A 17,502-nucleotide genomic window follows, 5' to 3' on the forward strand; every position below is an offset into this window, starting at 1 on the left:
TTACAGTTGAAAGAAGTAATCGAACACCCATTGAAGGCAACAAAAATCATTGTTTAAGCACCCATCAAAACAGTTTCTTCTGACATTTTTGATAACAGTACTGGTTTGGAAGATTTTTAAATTTTAAAAACCGGGGATTTTTCAAAATTTACCTGCACTACTGGCACATCACTAGATGGATATCCCGGATATGCAGGTAGTTGATGTGACATTACTGTTACGCTGGGAGAGACCTGCTGTTGCGTAACGTTATTGTTACTGACTGGTATCATTGTCTGTCGATTCTCCTTCTCGATTACTTCTTTCGTGACGTCGGGAGTCGGTATTCGAGGACGGTTCTTCACGTTCATGGCGGAGGCCCCGGCGAATTTTTGACCTAAAACGAATGACCGTTTAATTTTCAGTTTCGTTATTCAATTGTTCTCGTGAAAACTAATAATAATAGTCAATTAATTAAATAATATAATACAGTAGGTTCGTTATTATATGCAAAAGAATTACTTAAATGTTTGTGTTTTAAAAAATAGTCTGGTAAAGATGGTCTGGAACACAAATTATGGCTACAGATTTAACGAGATCATTCATACGTTTAAAGAGTATTGAAGTAATGAGTTCAGAAATGTATATCTCCTGTCAAAGTAATAATAAAGCTATATTTAACAGGTCAATTAAAAAGTCCACGGTCTGACACATAGATGGCGCTACTAGAATTAATTTCATATGTTTTAGGTCGCTCTAACTATAAAAATTGAAATTGAATGAAATAGCAGACACTCTAAAGATATCAACTCAACGTGTATATCATATCATTCACGAATATTTGGGTATGAGGAAGTTCTGTGTAAAGTGGGTGCCGCGCGAGCTCACTTATGACCAAAAACAACGACGAGTTGATGATTTGGAACAGTGTTTGAAGATGATCAAGTGAAATAAACCGCAGTTTTTGCATCGATATGTGACAATGGATGAAACATGGCTCCATTATTTCACTCCGAAGTCCAATCGACAGACATCCGATTGGACTGCACACGATGAACCCGCTCCAAAGGGTGGGAAAACGCAACAGTCAGATGGCAAGGTTATGGCGTCTATATTTTGGGATACGCATGGACAATTTTCATTGAGTACCTTCAAAAAGAAAGAACCATCAACAACGACTATTACATGGCGTTAATGGACCGTTTGAAGGACGAAATCGCCGAAAAACGGCCGCAGTTGAAGAAAAATAAAGTGCTGCTGTACCAAGACAATGCACCGTGTCGAAAATCTATGAATTGGACTTCGAATTGCTTCGTCATCCACCGTGTTCCCCAGATATGACCTCCAGCGGCTATTTCCTGTTCCCAGACCTCAAAAGAATGCTCACCGGGAAGAAATTTTCGTCGAATGAAGAGGTGATCGCCGAAACTGAGGCCTATTTTGAAGCAAAGGACAAATCGTATTATAAAAATTGTATCGAAAAGTTGGAGGGTCGCTATAATCAGTGTATCATCCTTTAAGGGAATTATGTTGAATAAAAAATCTAATTGTGCCAAAAAAATGTGTTTTACTATGATAGGCCGGGGACTTTTCAATTGACCTTTTATGTTCCAACTTAAATCTCATCGAAAACCCATAACATAATTCTATAACATCTTATATTGAAAATATAATTACCAGATAAAAAACATTTGCATAAAATATAAACAAGATTGTTGTTTTATCTGCTACCTTAAGAAAATCAACTACCCTTTATTTCGATATATTAAAATATAGTTCTTTCAGTTTCAGTTTTAATTTAATTATTGTTTCTATATATAAACTAAATTTATCACTAAACCAGCTAATTTATATATTTAATTGACAATTCATTTAAATTATTCAGAATACAAGAAAACCAGAAATATGTTTTAACAAGTTCAAGATTCAAATAGTTGATCGTTGATCGGTTGTCTTATAACTTTAAAACAATATTTTAATACTGTAAATAATAATGTAACCATAGACAGATCAGTATCTATTAAGTAAGGAAATTTACAGTTAAAATTAAGGAAATATGTGAAGGATTTTAAAGAATCAATAAACAGTATATTTTGTTATTGAGAAACAATTTTTCCACGAAGGTTAATAAATATAATATATATGTAAATATAAACGCATTTTGATGTTTCTATTTTTAAATCTCATTTAGTTCCATGTATACTTGTTAACAACAAATATATTGATAGGTTTTATATACCAAAACCGGCTTATTGAAACTAAATATAGATGATCAGACCTCGTATATAAACGCAATATGAAATATATTCTAATATGACTCTCATTCACGGTAGTTTAGCCTTTTCATTGGCATTGAAATGTTTCAACCATTATTTATATCACTTGTTTAAAACAGTATTTAAATATTAATTAGTTTTAAATTATTTATTATTAAAAAAACGTCATTACCATTTCAATACTGTCGATGGTTAAAAACATTTTTTTAACCTGTTTAATGTTTTTTTGTTCGTTTATATATGGACTGACATGATCACGATACATATACGAATATATTAAAAATCTTACCTGGTTTAAATTTTTGATTTCTTCCCGACCGCCTTCCCACCAATCGATCGTATATCGACATTTTCTGGTGGGGAATCTGAATTTGTCCATTTTCTGGATTGGCATAGACGGAATTGCCCCTAGGCCTGGAAAATAACCCACCGGAAGAGTACGCAGTTGAGGCAGATCGAATGGATCCCATTCCTGTCCTGGATATCTGTCGGCTGAACCAGTTTTGGCTTTTACGTCTTTCCACTATGGGAGTGTCAACACTTTCCTAAAAAGAAATTATCATAGAGAAGTTGTTCTGTACTTCTGATTATGTTGCTTTCAGAATAATTCGTATGATATTAAAATGATGGAAAATATAATAATTACAAAAATTTTTACGAGGATTACAACAATAATTTATTAACGAAAATAACTTTGTTGTTTCTCAAAATATTCTCGATGATTGAACCAATATTCGTACTTTTCCCACTCTGATAGGGGTACTTCTAAATAGCGATGCAGAAAAAATATCGATATTTTTGGCCGATATATCGATATTTCTTTAGCTGATATTCTCAAAATAAATTAAATATAATTTTTAATAAACCTTCAAATGTGGTAGTTAGGTGGTAGTAATAGGTTTGGTGATTTTTATTTAAATATCGATATTTTTCGGTGGCCAACACTCCTACCTCTAAAACATGGTTTTTGAGAAAGACTCATATAGTATACTGTTGTTTTGTTTAACGCTCATAGGCAGAAATCCAAGATTCCTCGGGTTGTAGATGTTGATGTGATACCTAGCTTTTGATGCATCGAGGTTGTATTTATTGACCATTCATTTTTGTAACCACCAAAGAATCAGATATATAGTATAATACTTTTTTTAATTAAAGCCAGAAGGTATCTTATAAATATTTAAATTCAATTTGCTTTTCCGTTACTTTTTTAAGTGTAATGTATACTTTTTGTGTATAATTATTGAAATATGTGCATGTTATAAAGGAATTCAGCTAATAAAGAAAAAATTAATATATCTATCTATTCAAGATACAAAACATACAAACACATGTTTTTCGAGGAATTATACTTTTGGAAGTTTCTGAAATTGAGACAGTAGTAATAGTAATAGTAAATTCAATGAAACAGCTCTATATTTTCAACAACAATATACAAAGGTGATTAAACATGCACTAAGATGCTAGGAAGTGTGAAAATGTGAAGAAGCTATGTCATATTGCAGACAAATTTAAAATGTGGAGAATGATATTTCTATTTCTGCGTCTACACATAATAATTTTGAAGAACTTATTTATTTATAGAATTTAATAAAACTATAATCTCTCACCACTAATTAGCTTTGATTCATTAGCGACTAGTCAATGTGTCCAATACATATTGTTTTAACTAGAAAAGTAGACGATTTTCAAAATTCTGTTAACTTTTAACGGCATTACAGCACATTGGTATAAGTTCTTATAACTTCGCTCCACTTAATTGGCGATAATTTTGATTCAGATGTATACTAATGGATCCACATTTCATTTATTATGATATACGGACGTAAGAAGTTGTTTCTATTTCATAATATGGGTTGAAAATCTTTAAACATCCTTCTAAATCGTCTATAAGTTGTGTTTTATTTATTTGGTATACTAACGTGAACCAATTTCGAATGCAATCACTAGATATTTAAACATTCATATCCAATTATCAATAAATTACCTTCTATTTATATTTATGCTGTCATTTTTTTGAGTTTTCAAATAATTTTTTTTAATTCTAGGCAAACATATCAATATTTCTTATTTTTTTAGTATATAATATCTGAGTCCCTACAACACTTACTCCAAGAATACCAAGAGAACCATTATCCATTTTTTTGAAAATTATAAGCCGGTTCAATAATGCTTCTGTAATTTGCAAATATGTAACGATCTGTCGGGCTTACATTTCTGCACAAAGTCTATTTCTTAAGCACTAGTTTTGATATACTTCAACGCGACAGGTTATTAAAATCTTATAAAAATGTTTCTATTTAAGTAAAATAAAACCGCCATAATAGTGTATTAGTTCTGGTCGAGAGCATCAAATAGTTACACCATCTTAAAGAAAACCTAACCGACAGGGAAAATATATAAATTTGGTTGTATTTATTGACTATTCATTTTTGTAACCACCAAAGAATCAGATATATAGTATAATACTTTTTTTAATTAAAGTCAGAAGGTATCTTATAAATGTTTAAATTCAATTTGCTTTTCCGTTACTTTTTTAAGTGTAATGTATACTTTTTGCGTATAATTATTGAAATCTGTGAATGTTATAAAGAAATTTAGCTAACAAAGAAAAAATTAATAAATCTATCTATTCAAGGTACAAAACATACAAACACATGTTTTTCGAGGAATTATACTTTTGGAAATTTATGAAATTGAGACAGTAGTAATAGTAATAGTAAATTCAATGAAACAGCTCTATATTTTCAACAACAATATACAATGGTGATTAAACATGCACTAAGATGCTAGGAAGTGTGAAAATGTGAGGAAGCTATATCATATTGCAGACAAATTTAAAATGTGGAGAATGATATTTCTATTTCTGCGTCTACACATAATAATTTTGAAGAACTTATTTATTTATAGAATTTAATAAAACTGTAATCTCTCACCACTAATTAGCTTTTATTCATTAGCGACTAGTCAATGTGTCCAATACATATTATTTTAACTAGAAAAGTAGATGATTTTCAAAATTCTGTTAACTTTTAACGGCATTACAGCACATTGATATAAGTTCTTATAACTGCGCTCCACTTAATTGGCGATAATTGTGATTCAGATGTACACTAATGGATCCACATTTCATTTATCATGATATACGGACGTAAGAAGTTGTTTCTATTTCATAATATGGGTTGAAAATCTTTAAACATCCTTCGAAATCGTCTATACGTTGTGTTTTATTTATTTGGTATATTAATGTGAACCAATTTCGAATGCAATCACTAGATATTTAAACATTCATATCAAATTATCAATAAATTACCTTCTATTTATATTTATGCTGTCATTTTTTTTGAGTTTCCAAATATTTTTTAAATTCTAGGCAAATATATCAACATTTCTTATTTTTTTAGTATATAATATCTGAGTCCCTACAACACTTACTCCAAGAATACCAAGAGAACCATTATCCATTTTTTTGAAAATTATAAGCCGGTTCAATAATGCTTCTGCAATTTGCGAATATGTAACGATCTGTCGGACTTAAATTTCTGCACGAACTCTATTTCTTAAGTACTAGTTTTGAAGTATATACTTCAACGCAACAGGTTATTAAAATCTTATAAAAATGTTTCTATTTAAGTAAAATAAAACCACCATAATAGTGCATTAGTTCTGGTCGAGAGCATCAAATAGTTATAACATCTTAAAGAAAACCTAACCGATAGGGAAAATATATAAATTTGCAAACAATAACAATAATTCCAAGCAATTTTTTATATTGTAATCTTTATTTATTGGTAACCGCACTAAGAATAATATTTAATTATGAAAAAAAAAACAATCTACAATTAAAATTTGAGATTTCATTAGGATAATTGAGTTGCTGGAACACGCAATAACATTGAAGAATATACAGATTATGTTATATTATGAATTTGCAACGAATATTTCTAGTTGTTTTTAAAAAATTATTAGATGCATTTCAGAGATATTTCTTGGATTTGAAGATACTTGTAATTCAATTATTTATAATAGTAATAATACTAAAACAAAAATAAAATCTGAAACAAGGTTTTCTGGATTTGAAACATGACAATTTTGTCGTCGGTAACCAGATTCTGGTCGACCTTCTTTGTTTACCGTAAAAATGATATTTTATCGGCGGAAATCCACATCAAACAACACAAGATTGTGATCAGTAAATGGTAAGTCACTACGTGGCAACGACGTAATGCATATATACCACGTTTTGTACGAAAACAATACAATTCCGCGTCCGTTTATGCATAGTCACAAACAGAAACTCAATAAAAACCCGTTCAAGTTACTTATCCTCCAACCAAGTGCCTATAATACATTTCAAATAAACATGATCTCATTTCTAGGAATTTTACATGAAAGAAAACAAAAATCAGTGTGACGAAACGTTATGCAGCTTATCAAAACTTTATTTTTTCGCCTATACTTACATAATCAGCATACATATCGTCAACGATACTCTTCTTGAAATGGGCCTGCGGCAATAAATTGGCATAAAGAGCATCAGTCGTTTTCACTTTATAGGTTTCCGCGGAACCTTTGGGTTCCTCTCTCCTATAATGCTCTGATGCGACCGTATAGGGTAATTCCTTCGGCACCACGTCATTCCAATATTGGTCTTTCAACAACTCGGGATGTTCCTCATGCATTTCGTCAACAATGATATAGGCAGCCTAAAACGAAATAATAACATTAATTACTTACACCTTAAAAATGTCTAATTGGTCAATAGAATAATCAATAGTATCCTTAAAAGATTTAAATTCAACATACTTCTATAGCTTTCTTACCCATTTGTCAAATTTACGTAGTATAAATTTTAAAAAGTAACTACGATTGATATATTAAGTTTACAATAATCACTTATAATAGAGAAAATAAAATAATACAAATTCTAGTTAATTATAATAGACACTCAATAAAGTATAAAAATCTAAATAGTGGATTTACAAAACAAAATTCCATCATTTGCCTCATTGCTGCTTACCTGTGATATAAATGAATACACATTATTATGTACAACTGAAATTATTTATTTTTATGAGCTTATATTTTCGCAAAATTCATTTAAATTTTCAAAAAAAAAAACGTTGAATATATTAGGATTATAAATTGGTTTTGAAGAATATCTTTAATTCCAACCTTTGTTGTGAAAAATCAGTATGAATATAAATTTTATCAATCACAAATATACATTTTAACCATGCCCAAGCAGTGTAAGAAATCATAACTGTAGTAGTTGAACAATCCTAAGGCTTTGATCAGTGCGCTGTGTAGAGTTTTGTATTGAGAAAATAACAAAATATTTTAATATAATTTTTTGAATGCGACTCAAACAAAATCTATCATAAATAATAATATATAGACTAAATAATTATTTATAATTAAGCCTACCTTTTGAAATAAATTTCAAATAATAATGGGTTTGTTATTGATATTCATAAACAATTAAAACGGAACATGTGCTATTGTACGTATGCTTTTATAAACGTTACTTGTTCGTAGTTTTATCAAAATTACTTTATGTTTACTCATAACTACGTGTTTTGTAACCCTGACATGTTTTTAGATGTGCATTAGATACTATTAAAAATAATGAATTAAAATTACAAATTAATAGTTTATTATTTTCTCGTTATAATTTAAAATTATTTGCTGTTCTATTTCTGTTCACAAAGAATTTGTTAAGTAACCCAACACCACCAGTCATATGAACCAAACATAGTCCCTTCTGTTGTCGTTGTCATAAATATCACTCCACATCAATCAATAGCCGAAGCTTGAAGAGATTGCCTACTTTTCAGCCAATGTGCTGTTGGTGCCTCTGACCTCGGACGACCTCACTCACCTATTTTCAGATCATCTTCAATGATCTTGATCCATGTCTTTTTCCACCCTTCATTCGACATACATGGCCAAACCATTGCAATCTGCGTCTCTGAATGTATTCCCCAACTGTGCAGTGATTGTCGCATTTAAACGAATAACTTCATTTCTAACATGATCTCAGAAAATAACATGAAGTCATAGTATTATGAAGGTAAGCATTCGAAAGAGACAAATTTTAGTATTGATTGTAACTTATTCTGTCACACACAGACCATCTTAGAGAAAATAACAAATATTATTCACGACGACTTCATTGGCGCAGTAGTCAAGGTGACCGGAAGGTCTTCCTACTGTTGCTGTAGTCGCGGGTTCGAATCCTACTGGTGCATGACTTTATGATTGTGATTGTAATTGTAAATGTATTTATAGCCTACAGTAGAAAATCCAACAGGGAATAACCATCCTAGTCACGCCAGTAACCAAGCTTGGTAAGACCGGATGTCTGGAGTGGTTTCTAAGTTGGTCACTGGCCAGTCGGTAGGCTTACGTTAAACAGTAGCCCACGTTAAACAGTAGGTCCAGTCCAGATAAACCGCTGGTAAAAAGGAGGCTTTAAAATATTTAAAAAATATATCCTTCACAGTCTTCATAAAGAAAATAACTCTCACAAAATTATTATTATTTGCAGTTATGTTTTAACAACTAAAATTTTAGTATATGTGTAAGTAATTTCAGCATTTTCCAATTTTAAACCCCCAAAATCAAGTGCAAAATTACCATAAATCTATCTAAACATTGTCTAAACTAACCCCGCTCAAGGCATCCTGCAACATCTTCATCATGATAACTTGTTTAAGAATTAATTTTAAAAAATCCATCAACTATTTTTCCCTTTAGTTACAAAACGCCACCAATTTGCACTAGGACAGTTTTATCCAACACAGCTTGTAATTAACTACAAAAATAACGCAAAGTAATTTAAAACAATCACTCAATGTATTTTTTAAACCTCTATCGAATCGAACAATAACAATAAACTTAACACGAGACCAAATTACATAACGTTAATTCTTTCGTTTCTAAGTAACGGATATTTAATATATAAAAGAAAGGAAAAATCCAAAGAACCTCATAACAGCACTAAATTTAATTAGTAACATATTGAAGATATCCAATAAATAGAAAGTTTAACTTCGCAATCCTTTACAGCAGCCATATACACGCTGTACAAACCCAATGTCTTCTTGTCTGGTTTGTTCATTAGGCGTTCTTTTCGTTACTTATTGCATGTAAAACATACAATTAGAGATATCGGTTTTCTCATTTGCTTAATTCAATGGTCATTGGGTATATTTTCCCAGAGTTCTAACAAGGAACTGCGATGATCATACTTATTTCCGCTTATATATTAACTTTCTTTATTCAGCACATTTAATATAATTTAACAATGTTTTTATATCAAGAGTTATGTTATCAGACTCTCTCTGTTATTTCTTTCCAACTACAATGACTAGGAGTCGTAATATTGATAAGGGTGTCTGAATATGTCTAAAATAGTTCGTAATGGTTACGGTTATCTTGTAAATACATTTTGTAACAAGATATTACCATATTCAGACCACACTTCTGCATAACAAACAATTAGTGTGGTTTTTCTCTATATTTTGTTGTTGCAATTTTTTTAAATTCTGGGTTTTAGAGAAATTATTACGTACATATTTTATAAATAGCTTCATTACTAGTACATTTGAGTTTGTCGGTAATTTCTTCACATATATTGACATTTTCGTATCTTTTTAACATCAATTTCTTTAAAAAGTATTCATTTGTAGTTCAATTACTCGTTCTTCTTCATGCTTCTCCCAAATTATCGAGCATATGCACTTGACTTCGACTGAATGCTGTTAAGGTGTATTTGCGAAGTCATAACTACGGAACTAAAGCATCCCACTAACCTTGTCAGTCAGCCCATTCCAGAAGTTTTGCCATATTTTGTTGATATTATTGGTTATTCTTCCATCCCATATAGTCATTCGTGGCGGAAGTTGTGAATTAACTTTAAGACACTTTTGTACATTCATGGTTTCACTATATTACTGGTTTCGAAAACAAGTGCATTAATTGCAATCAACAACCGAGTCCTATGATTAGTCAAGATATCAAGAATGGAAAAACATCTCATAAAACAGCGTTATATTGGCTAATATCACTTTTGTGCACAATGTTCGAATTATTTGAAATACTTGTTTTTTTGTGAAAAAACATGGTTTTATCATTTATTATATTATTAGCACCGAAAGCATCTTATTCTAGATCATAAATTTGGTTTCAGGAAATAGCAACAGGTTTACTGAATAACCAATGTCACTGAAAAATCACTAGAAGAAAACAAAATTTCTTGTATATAAATTTTGTTAAAAAACAAAGTTCAAAATTCAAAAAGTTTAGAGTCATATATAACCGACCGATAGTGCAGAGTCAAACAAGAAGGTGCTTATTCTAACTTTATGGAAAATAGAAGCAGGTGTGCCACGGGGAAGTAGAACTACTGCTTTATCTGCTGTACACTCGGGAATTGCCTACATTCAATGGAAATGTTGCTACATACTAGTCGTTAGGGATGACAACAGTAAATCAACTGAAAAGTTACAAACAGCTATTGCTGAAATACTATTCTGGATCAAAAAATGGCGCATCAAAAGAATCAAAATAACTCAATGCATATTGATTCCACCAACAAGAAAATCAAGCACAAGTCAGCATAAAGCTTAAAGCATAAAGATTTCATAGATTCAAGATACCGCGACGTACTGTTGATCCTCCATAAGAAATTCATAACGACAATCTATTTAAGGACCTGAAGATAGAAAATGTCGATAGCGTCATCAAAGACCATGCCCAAAAAAAATTAACAGAGGCTTCATCAGCACGTCAATATTGAGTTTCCCAGAAAATGATGACTTAGCCAAAAATTAAAAAGAGTAAAACTGCTTGATCTACTTCAGTGAAGTTATAAGCAAATCTCAATGCCCATTAAAAACAGTGACATAGTTGTTAAGTCCAAAATCTCTAAAACAAACTAGGATTAGTGTTAGTTTAATAGATTGCTATAATAAATAACAAAAAAATAAAAAAGATAACAAAGATAATTTTGCTGTAAAGAATTTCTGGAAATAAAATCAACGAACTTAATAAATAGTATTATATTATTTATACACATCACATATCTCATATTCTGTTCTTGTCAAACGACTAAATATAAACACGTTATTGAATAGAAATCTAAATTAGTTGTGAAACAACCCCGCCCATTCGCGATTCGAGATACTCCTGCTCGTAAAAAAAGCAATTATTCCATTTCTAAGTAGTAATTTGCACGAAACAATCACGTGCCTAACAAAAAATCAACAGTAAACAATCGATCAGGCCTCGACGTGGTGATACTAAAACGGTGTTATGTAAAAGTTACCTTAATATGCCTGTCAATCAGCCAGTTCAGCTCGATATCGTCGTCATCTTCACCGAACGGATTTATCAGTACCTCGGCCACTTTCAACCAGCCGATGTAGAAACAAAACTGCATAAAACAAACAGAAAATATATTATTACGTAGGTTCGATATCGAGTTCATGTTACCTGTAAGGCTGTGAAAAATGGAAAATACACATCTGGTTCTTCAAATTTACCTTTCACGTTCGAGTCTGAATAGGGAATTAGTTGTCTGCCCAACAAGGCGGCTATGAAATAAAAGTACAACGCCAGCGACACCACCTGGAACAAAAGAAATATAATTTAATTGAGTCGGGCTGAAGTTTTAGGGAAAAAATAGAACTGACAACATCGCATCTTCTACCACATATTATTCGGTAATTTAGTTACGGCAACTTTAAAATAAATTAAATGGAATATATTGAGTTAGTAATTTGTTACGTTAAAAAAATAATTGGATTCTCGCTAACACGTTGAGATAATTAGTTAATTATAAAAACAAACATGAGCTAGTTCCTTTGGTTAATAAGGCGATCGATCGATGGCATTTTTTAAACATTAGCGGATGCGCTGATGTTATTCTATAGTACCCAGGTCTCGTTAATCACAAGTTTGCCTTGAGTGAACATATTATTTCACGGTTCGGACAAAAGTTGCTCGACGTAGTGCGATTAAACTGACCGAGACTACAAGGGATGCCGGAGTGTTTTTTTTTTTCGTCGAACGAGTGAAAGTTATTTTTATAGTCAATTAACGTTATTATTTCCTCCAAAATTATGTAAAAATATATCTATTTCAACATAAAAAATTCATACGGCGACTGATTGGCTAATGAAAATAATAATGGCAATAAGGAATTGATTAAATTTTTACATATCCGACAAAACAATTTGGTCGAAGAGTATTAAGAGATATTTTTATAGAAATAGAAAGCTTAAAGATTCATTTCTAATGCGGAAAAGTTATTTAAAACTCCCCAAAACATTAAATGCATACGTCAAATGTATTAAATAATACCCAGAAATACCTTGACAAATCAAAGAAAAAGCTTTTTGTTAATTTAAACTATGTTAGAGCTGTATGTTATCCAATCCCCATAAAGCATAGAAATGGGAGTTACAGGGTGAGCTTCGGGACAACCAGAGGGCCGGAGATATAAAAACGAAATAGAACTCATTCAGCGACAGAAAAAGAAAGCCCGAGAAATATTTGCTACTTTTGATTTTATACTATGGTCTTAAATAGATAATCTTGATATGTTTGGTCAACTTTTTTTCTATTTTTATTTATTATTTTAACCTAATTTCTGTTTGACATTCCACTTACGTTAAAACTTATTTTTTTAAATGTAAAAAAGGAACAAAATGATTATCCTGCTCTAGCCCTTAAATAATTTGGTTTGAAAAGTAAACCCATTGATTATAGATACAAATGTGGAGTAGTATTGCTTAACCCCATTACATTTTAAACACTAAGTCCTTAATTATTTTCGATGCATATAATTGAACTAAAATACATAATAACACTGAACATAATTATTTATAGACCGTTTATCTTAGTCTATCGAGCCATCTAAATTCTATATGGGGATCAGCAGAAGTTAATTTCTCCATATAGAATCTTTAAAAAGAATTATTTTTCATATTTTTCAGTAAATTATGAGGTTTGAAAGCTAGAAATTATAACATATATTTCCGCTTCCTTCAATTTCTGCTAGAAAAAAAAAACAGATAGTACCACACCAAAAAGAGCAAGACCTAAGTGTATATGTAATAATAATTAAGTGTTGTTTATTTTTGTAGACGAGAAAATTCAGTGATAAACCAAAATCATTGTAATAAATTGTTACAATTCAAAAACAATTTTACATGTACTTTCATATTAAATGTTGTATATATGAGAAATATTCCATTAATGATGAATTAAGGGGCTATGATTTATGTTACATGTGTTATACTTAATGTCTTCAAGAATATTTTTATTGTATGAATTTAATATTTAAATATTAAATAGTATTTATATGTTACTGTAAATAAAAATAGTTAATTATTTTTAAAAGAAAATAATAACCAAGGGTTATATAAGAGAGATCGCCTTCTATATTTCTTAATTCTGTAATTGATATATCGGGTTGACAATATTTTGACGCATATTTTAACGTCATTTCAAGTTCACTGCTATCGAGATTTTGTGTAACATCTCGATGTTCAATGTTCACTCGCTCTCACTTCGTGTTATTTTTTTCTCACAAACCTTAACATCATATTAGACCTGAGACTAATAATCAAAATTTTCGGTACGAAGAAGTTTCTTACGTACAATAAAAGAAGACGCCAATAACATAACCTTCAACTATTAGCGATTTTGTGACAAGATTCCACACTTTTCAGTTTATTTCAATCGAGTTTTGAGTTGTCTTCAAAGTGCTGTCCCACTTCTGTAATTTAAAAGGAGCTGGAGATGAAATGTGAAAAAATTGGTGGATACTTAGATGTTCTCAAAATACGAAGATTGTTCTTCAACGCTGAATCTGTATGCTGTATGAAGAGAGGACAAAATCGAAGAAAACCACGGAAATTAAACTGAATCAAATATTATATTCCAATGATTCTGAATAAAGCACCGAAAATGCGTCAAAAATCGACAATGTACATGTATGTTAATATAATATTAAAGCTTCTCAACAACAAGCATGCATTATTTTAAGGATTTCAAAGGTCTCACAGTATCTCGCTCCTACCTGTCCTATGATAACTGACCTGCTCCAAATGGTTTGAGAAACTACTGTCGAAATCCATCACAAACTGTCAGGAATCTAATTAGATGAAATGTCCAAACCATCAAGCAGAATCCACGAAATGCCTTAGCATCCATGCCAATGTTAGATTAAGACTCAAAATTAAATAACTGAGTTGATTAAAAGATATATAAATTGTCGAAATATATACCCAACTTCACTTAAGACCGAAGAGATTAATTCATCTAAAAATTATAAAGTATATTTGGACTTATGGGGTGCAAATATGGGATTTCCATATAAGTCACCAAACCGGCTAGTAAACCAACGTTGAAAAAATAAAGTTCTTAGATTAGTTGACAATGCTTAACGCTACGTAACCAATGAGCTGCACTATTACCTCGAAATCAAATATACAAAACATAACTGTAAAACATTAAAGACTGTTCCCCTACCACAACAATAAATACACACCGACGTAACGGATAAGAAAAACAAAAACAAAAATAAATAAGAAAAGAGATAGGGATAAGGAAAATATATAATGATATTTTTGCACCGCACTTGTTCTGTCCGAAAAACGTACTATTTCAAGAAATATTACCAAAAATATATCCACAAATCTTCACTTAACAAAGAACCTACCTGGGTATAAACCAGCGGAACAGAAACGGTATCATATCCAATTAGAGAACCCAATCTTCTACGGATATCTGACAGCTCGATCAATATAGTCTGAACGATATGGTCACTAGTTGTCAGCTGCTCCTTCCTGGCCCTGTTTATGAGGTTGGTCGCCCATACCAGTGGCATCCAATATTTCGACATTGGTGTTTTATTGTCCATTAGCTCGAATATTTTCTTCTCACTTTCCATCATTATACCTAAAACAGACATAATTAATTAAATGTAGACATAAAAATACATACAAAAATAAATAACACATTCATCAATGTCGTCAATTAAAATTAATTGGAACTACTTATCTAAGATGGCAAAAATCAGAAAAACTACTTTCCATAAATCAGTGTTATCTTTAATTCGCTTTATTGCATTTTAATTTCCATCATCATATTAAGACCAAATATCGAAAACTAAATGAAAAGTATTTTGATTATTTAAAAATAATATCTGAAATAAAGTATAACATGATAGAATGATTAGAACGCAGAACTTTATCATCTACTATGGCGGGCCGGGGACTTTTCAATTGCATAATTAACTAATAAAATTAAAATTTATATAATCTACATAAAAAAAATTGTTCCTAGCCAATCTCAGCGTATATATTAATAACGGAAATAATATTTTATAACATATAAACTGGGTCAATGAAAATACAACTTATTATAACGGTTATAGGCGAAAATCCATTCATAGTTAGGACACAATTTAAAAATGAAGGTCTACCAATTTTTTTGCAACTCTGTTTCAGACATGCTCATTTTTTGTTTAAAATATGGCGAAAGAAGTTTTTGTTACTGTATTTTTTAACACTTGTTATCATCATACTTAGTCGCAGTAGTAGTTTATTTAAGATTCATTTGAACAGTGTTGTTTCTAATGGTTTGAATACTATGACTAGTATATTTTATCGCAATAGGTTTAATTTTTCCTGTAGGTGATCTATCCTACAATTTTTAAAAATGCAGTTATTAAAACTAGTAATACAACTTACAATTAATTTTAATCTGACTCTTAATCTACGAATAACTACCACTAATATATTTTCTTCCCAATGACTTAATGTTCAAACATTTGCAAGTTCAGAAGGTTATTTTTTCGTTTTAACCGTCTAATGACATTATTCACATTTAGAAGCCTGGACGCTTCCGTGTTGACATCGTTCTGGGGTCTCTTTTGATTGGAATCGACAAATCTTATGATAGTGTCCGTAACTATATCAATTTCTGGTTCGCGATGGAGTTCCCAGGCGAGCACATAACAAGGAGCTTTCTATTATTGAACTCACTTAGAACTACCTCTTATTTTGGAACTACTAAATTACTTCGACATTGGAATCACTCGCGTAGCCCAACGGCTGAATTCCATAGCTCCACATTGATACACAAGCTTGTCGTATATTGAAAGCTACAAGTTTCGTCCAAGTAACCAATACATTTTTCCGAACTTGTTGAGTTCGCGTTTCTTTGTTTTATACTTCCTCCTGAGCTTGGCATCCAGAGTTATGTCATTTGCTGTATTAGCCTATGGAACTTGCATTCTGTTAATAAAGATACGCTGTTGCGAGGTCCTCCTATTTATGAATTCAATTTGTGTACATTTTGCTTCATTCAATTTGATTCGCCATATTTTAGTCCAACTTTATCTAGGGAATATTGAAGCTTCTGAATGAAGAGAACATTCGATTCATTGGAGAATATTGGCTACAGTCTCTGCCACTGATAATATTGCCGTATCATCAGCAAAGGTAGCAGTTGTGCTATATAATGTTGCATGGAAATCACTGATGTAAAGGAGATAGAACACTAGCCCCACACACTTCCTTGAGGCACGCCAACCATTATCCGTTTAACATCAGAGGATGTTCTTTCGTTTTTACCATGGAAGTATCAATTAATCATAAAATTTTAATATATTTTAATAGAAAGTAGAAATTTTTAAGGATAAGTGAATCAGAAGACCTTTAGAAATCCGTTACACTTCTATCGTAGTGACACCAAAAAATTCTTGGACTATGAGCATGTAGAAGTGAAGATTTTAGAACAAAACTGTCCCAAGAACTGTTGAAATTTTTATCTGTCCTATATATTCTTTTAAATGTCACCAAGGTTAATGCCCTTAATGATTTAACTGTAGTCAACCAACCCATAAATTGTGCCCATGCAAAACGAATGCGTCAAGGTTCGATCGCAGCCTATAAATTCACGTCATTACAAAAATCCACTGTTCTTGGGTTTTATAAATTTTTGTCAAGCGTATCAATTAACAAATGCGCCAGAACCTAAATAAGGTGTATATGACAAACAACAAATAAAATGTAAAACCAGATTTTGAGTCATTGCGGTGATAAAGCAATATTTTGGTCATCGAAAATAATTATAACCGCCATATCTCGTATCGGTGTTGGTGAGGAAAAAACAAGGCATTTAAAATTACTTTTGTCTTTTTAAATAAAGTGCTTCTAAAGATCAGAAAAAA

The 17,502-nt window shown here is 31.2% G+C and overlaps 2 protein-coding genes across 3 annotated transcripts in view; one reads left to right on the forward strand and one right to left on the reverse strand.

Annotated features, from left to right (window-relative positions):
- The window catches only part of LOC143199141 (ATP-dependent DNA helicase Pif1-like), a 346,278-nt gene that overhangs the window by 133,168 nt on the left and 195,608 nt on the right, over positions 1-17,502 (forward strand). The window lies entirely within an intron of this gene.
- Positions 1-17,502, reverse strand: part of Best2 (bestrophin family protein) — a 104,956-nt gene that overhangs the window by 3,436 nt on the left and 84,018 nt on the right. For both annotated transcript variants that reach the window (XM_076408915.1, XM_076408914.1), the window contains exons 5-10: positions 14,986-15,224; positions 11,751-11,885; positions 11,584-11,691; positions 6,716-6,958; positions 2,545-2,800; positions 153-376 (exon numbers count right to left, since the gene is read on the reverse strand). In XM_076408915.1, the coding sequence (XP_076265030.1) occupies positions 153-376; positions 2,545-2,800; positions 6,716-6,958; positions 11,584-11,691; positions 11,751-11,885; positions 14,986-15,224 (1,205 nt within the window). The remainder of the gene's footprint in view (positions 1-152; positions 377-2,544; positions 2,801-6,715; positions 6,959-11,583; positions 11,692-11,750; positions 11,886-14,985; positions 15,225-17,502) is intronic.

The sequence above is a fragment of the Rhynchophorus ferrugineus genome, unplaced genomic scaffold (genome assembly GCF_030347505.1).
Source record: "Rhynchophorus ferrugineus isolate W39M unplaced genomic scaffold, kcgeb_rfMv2 rfM6, whole genome shotgun sequence".
In the NCBI taxonomy this organism is placed as follows: domain Eukaryota; kingdom Metazoa; phylum Arthropoda; class Insecta; order Coleoptera; family Curculionidae; genus Rhynchophorus; species Rhynchophorus ferrugineus.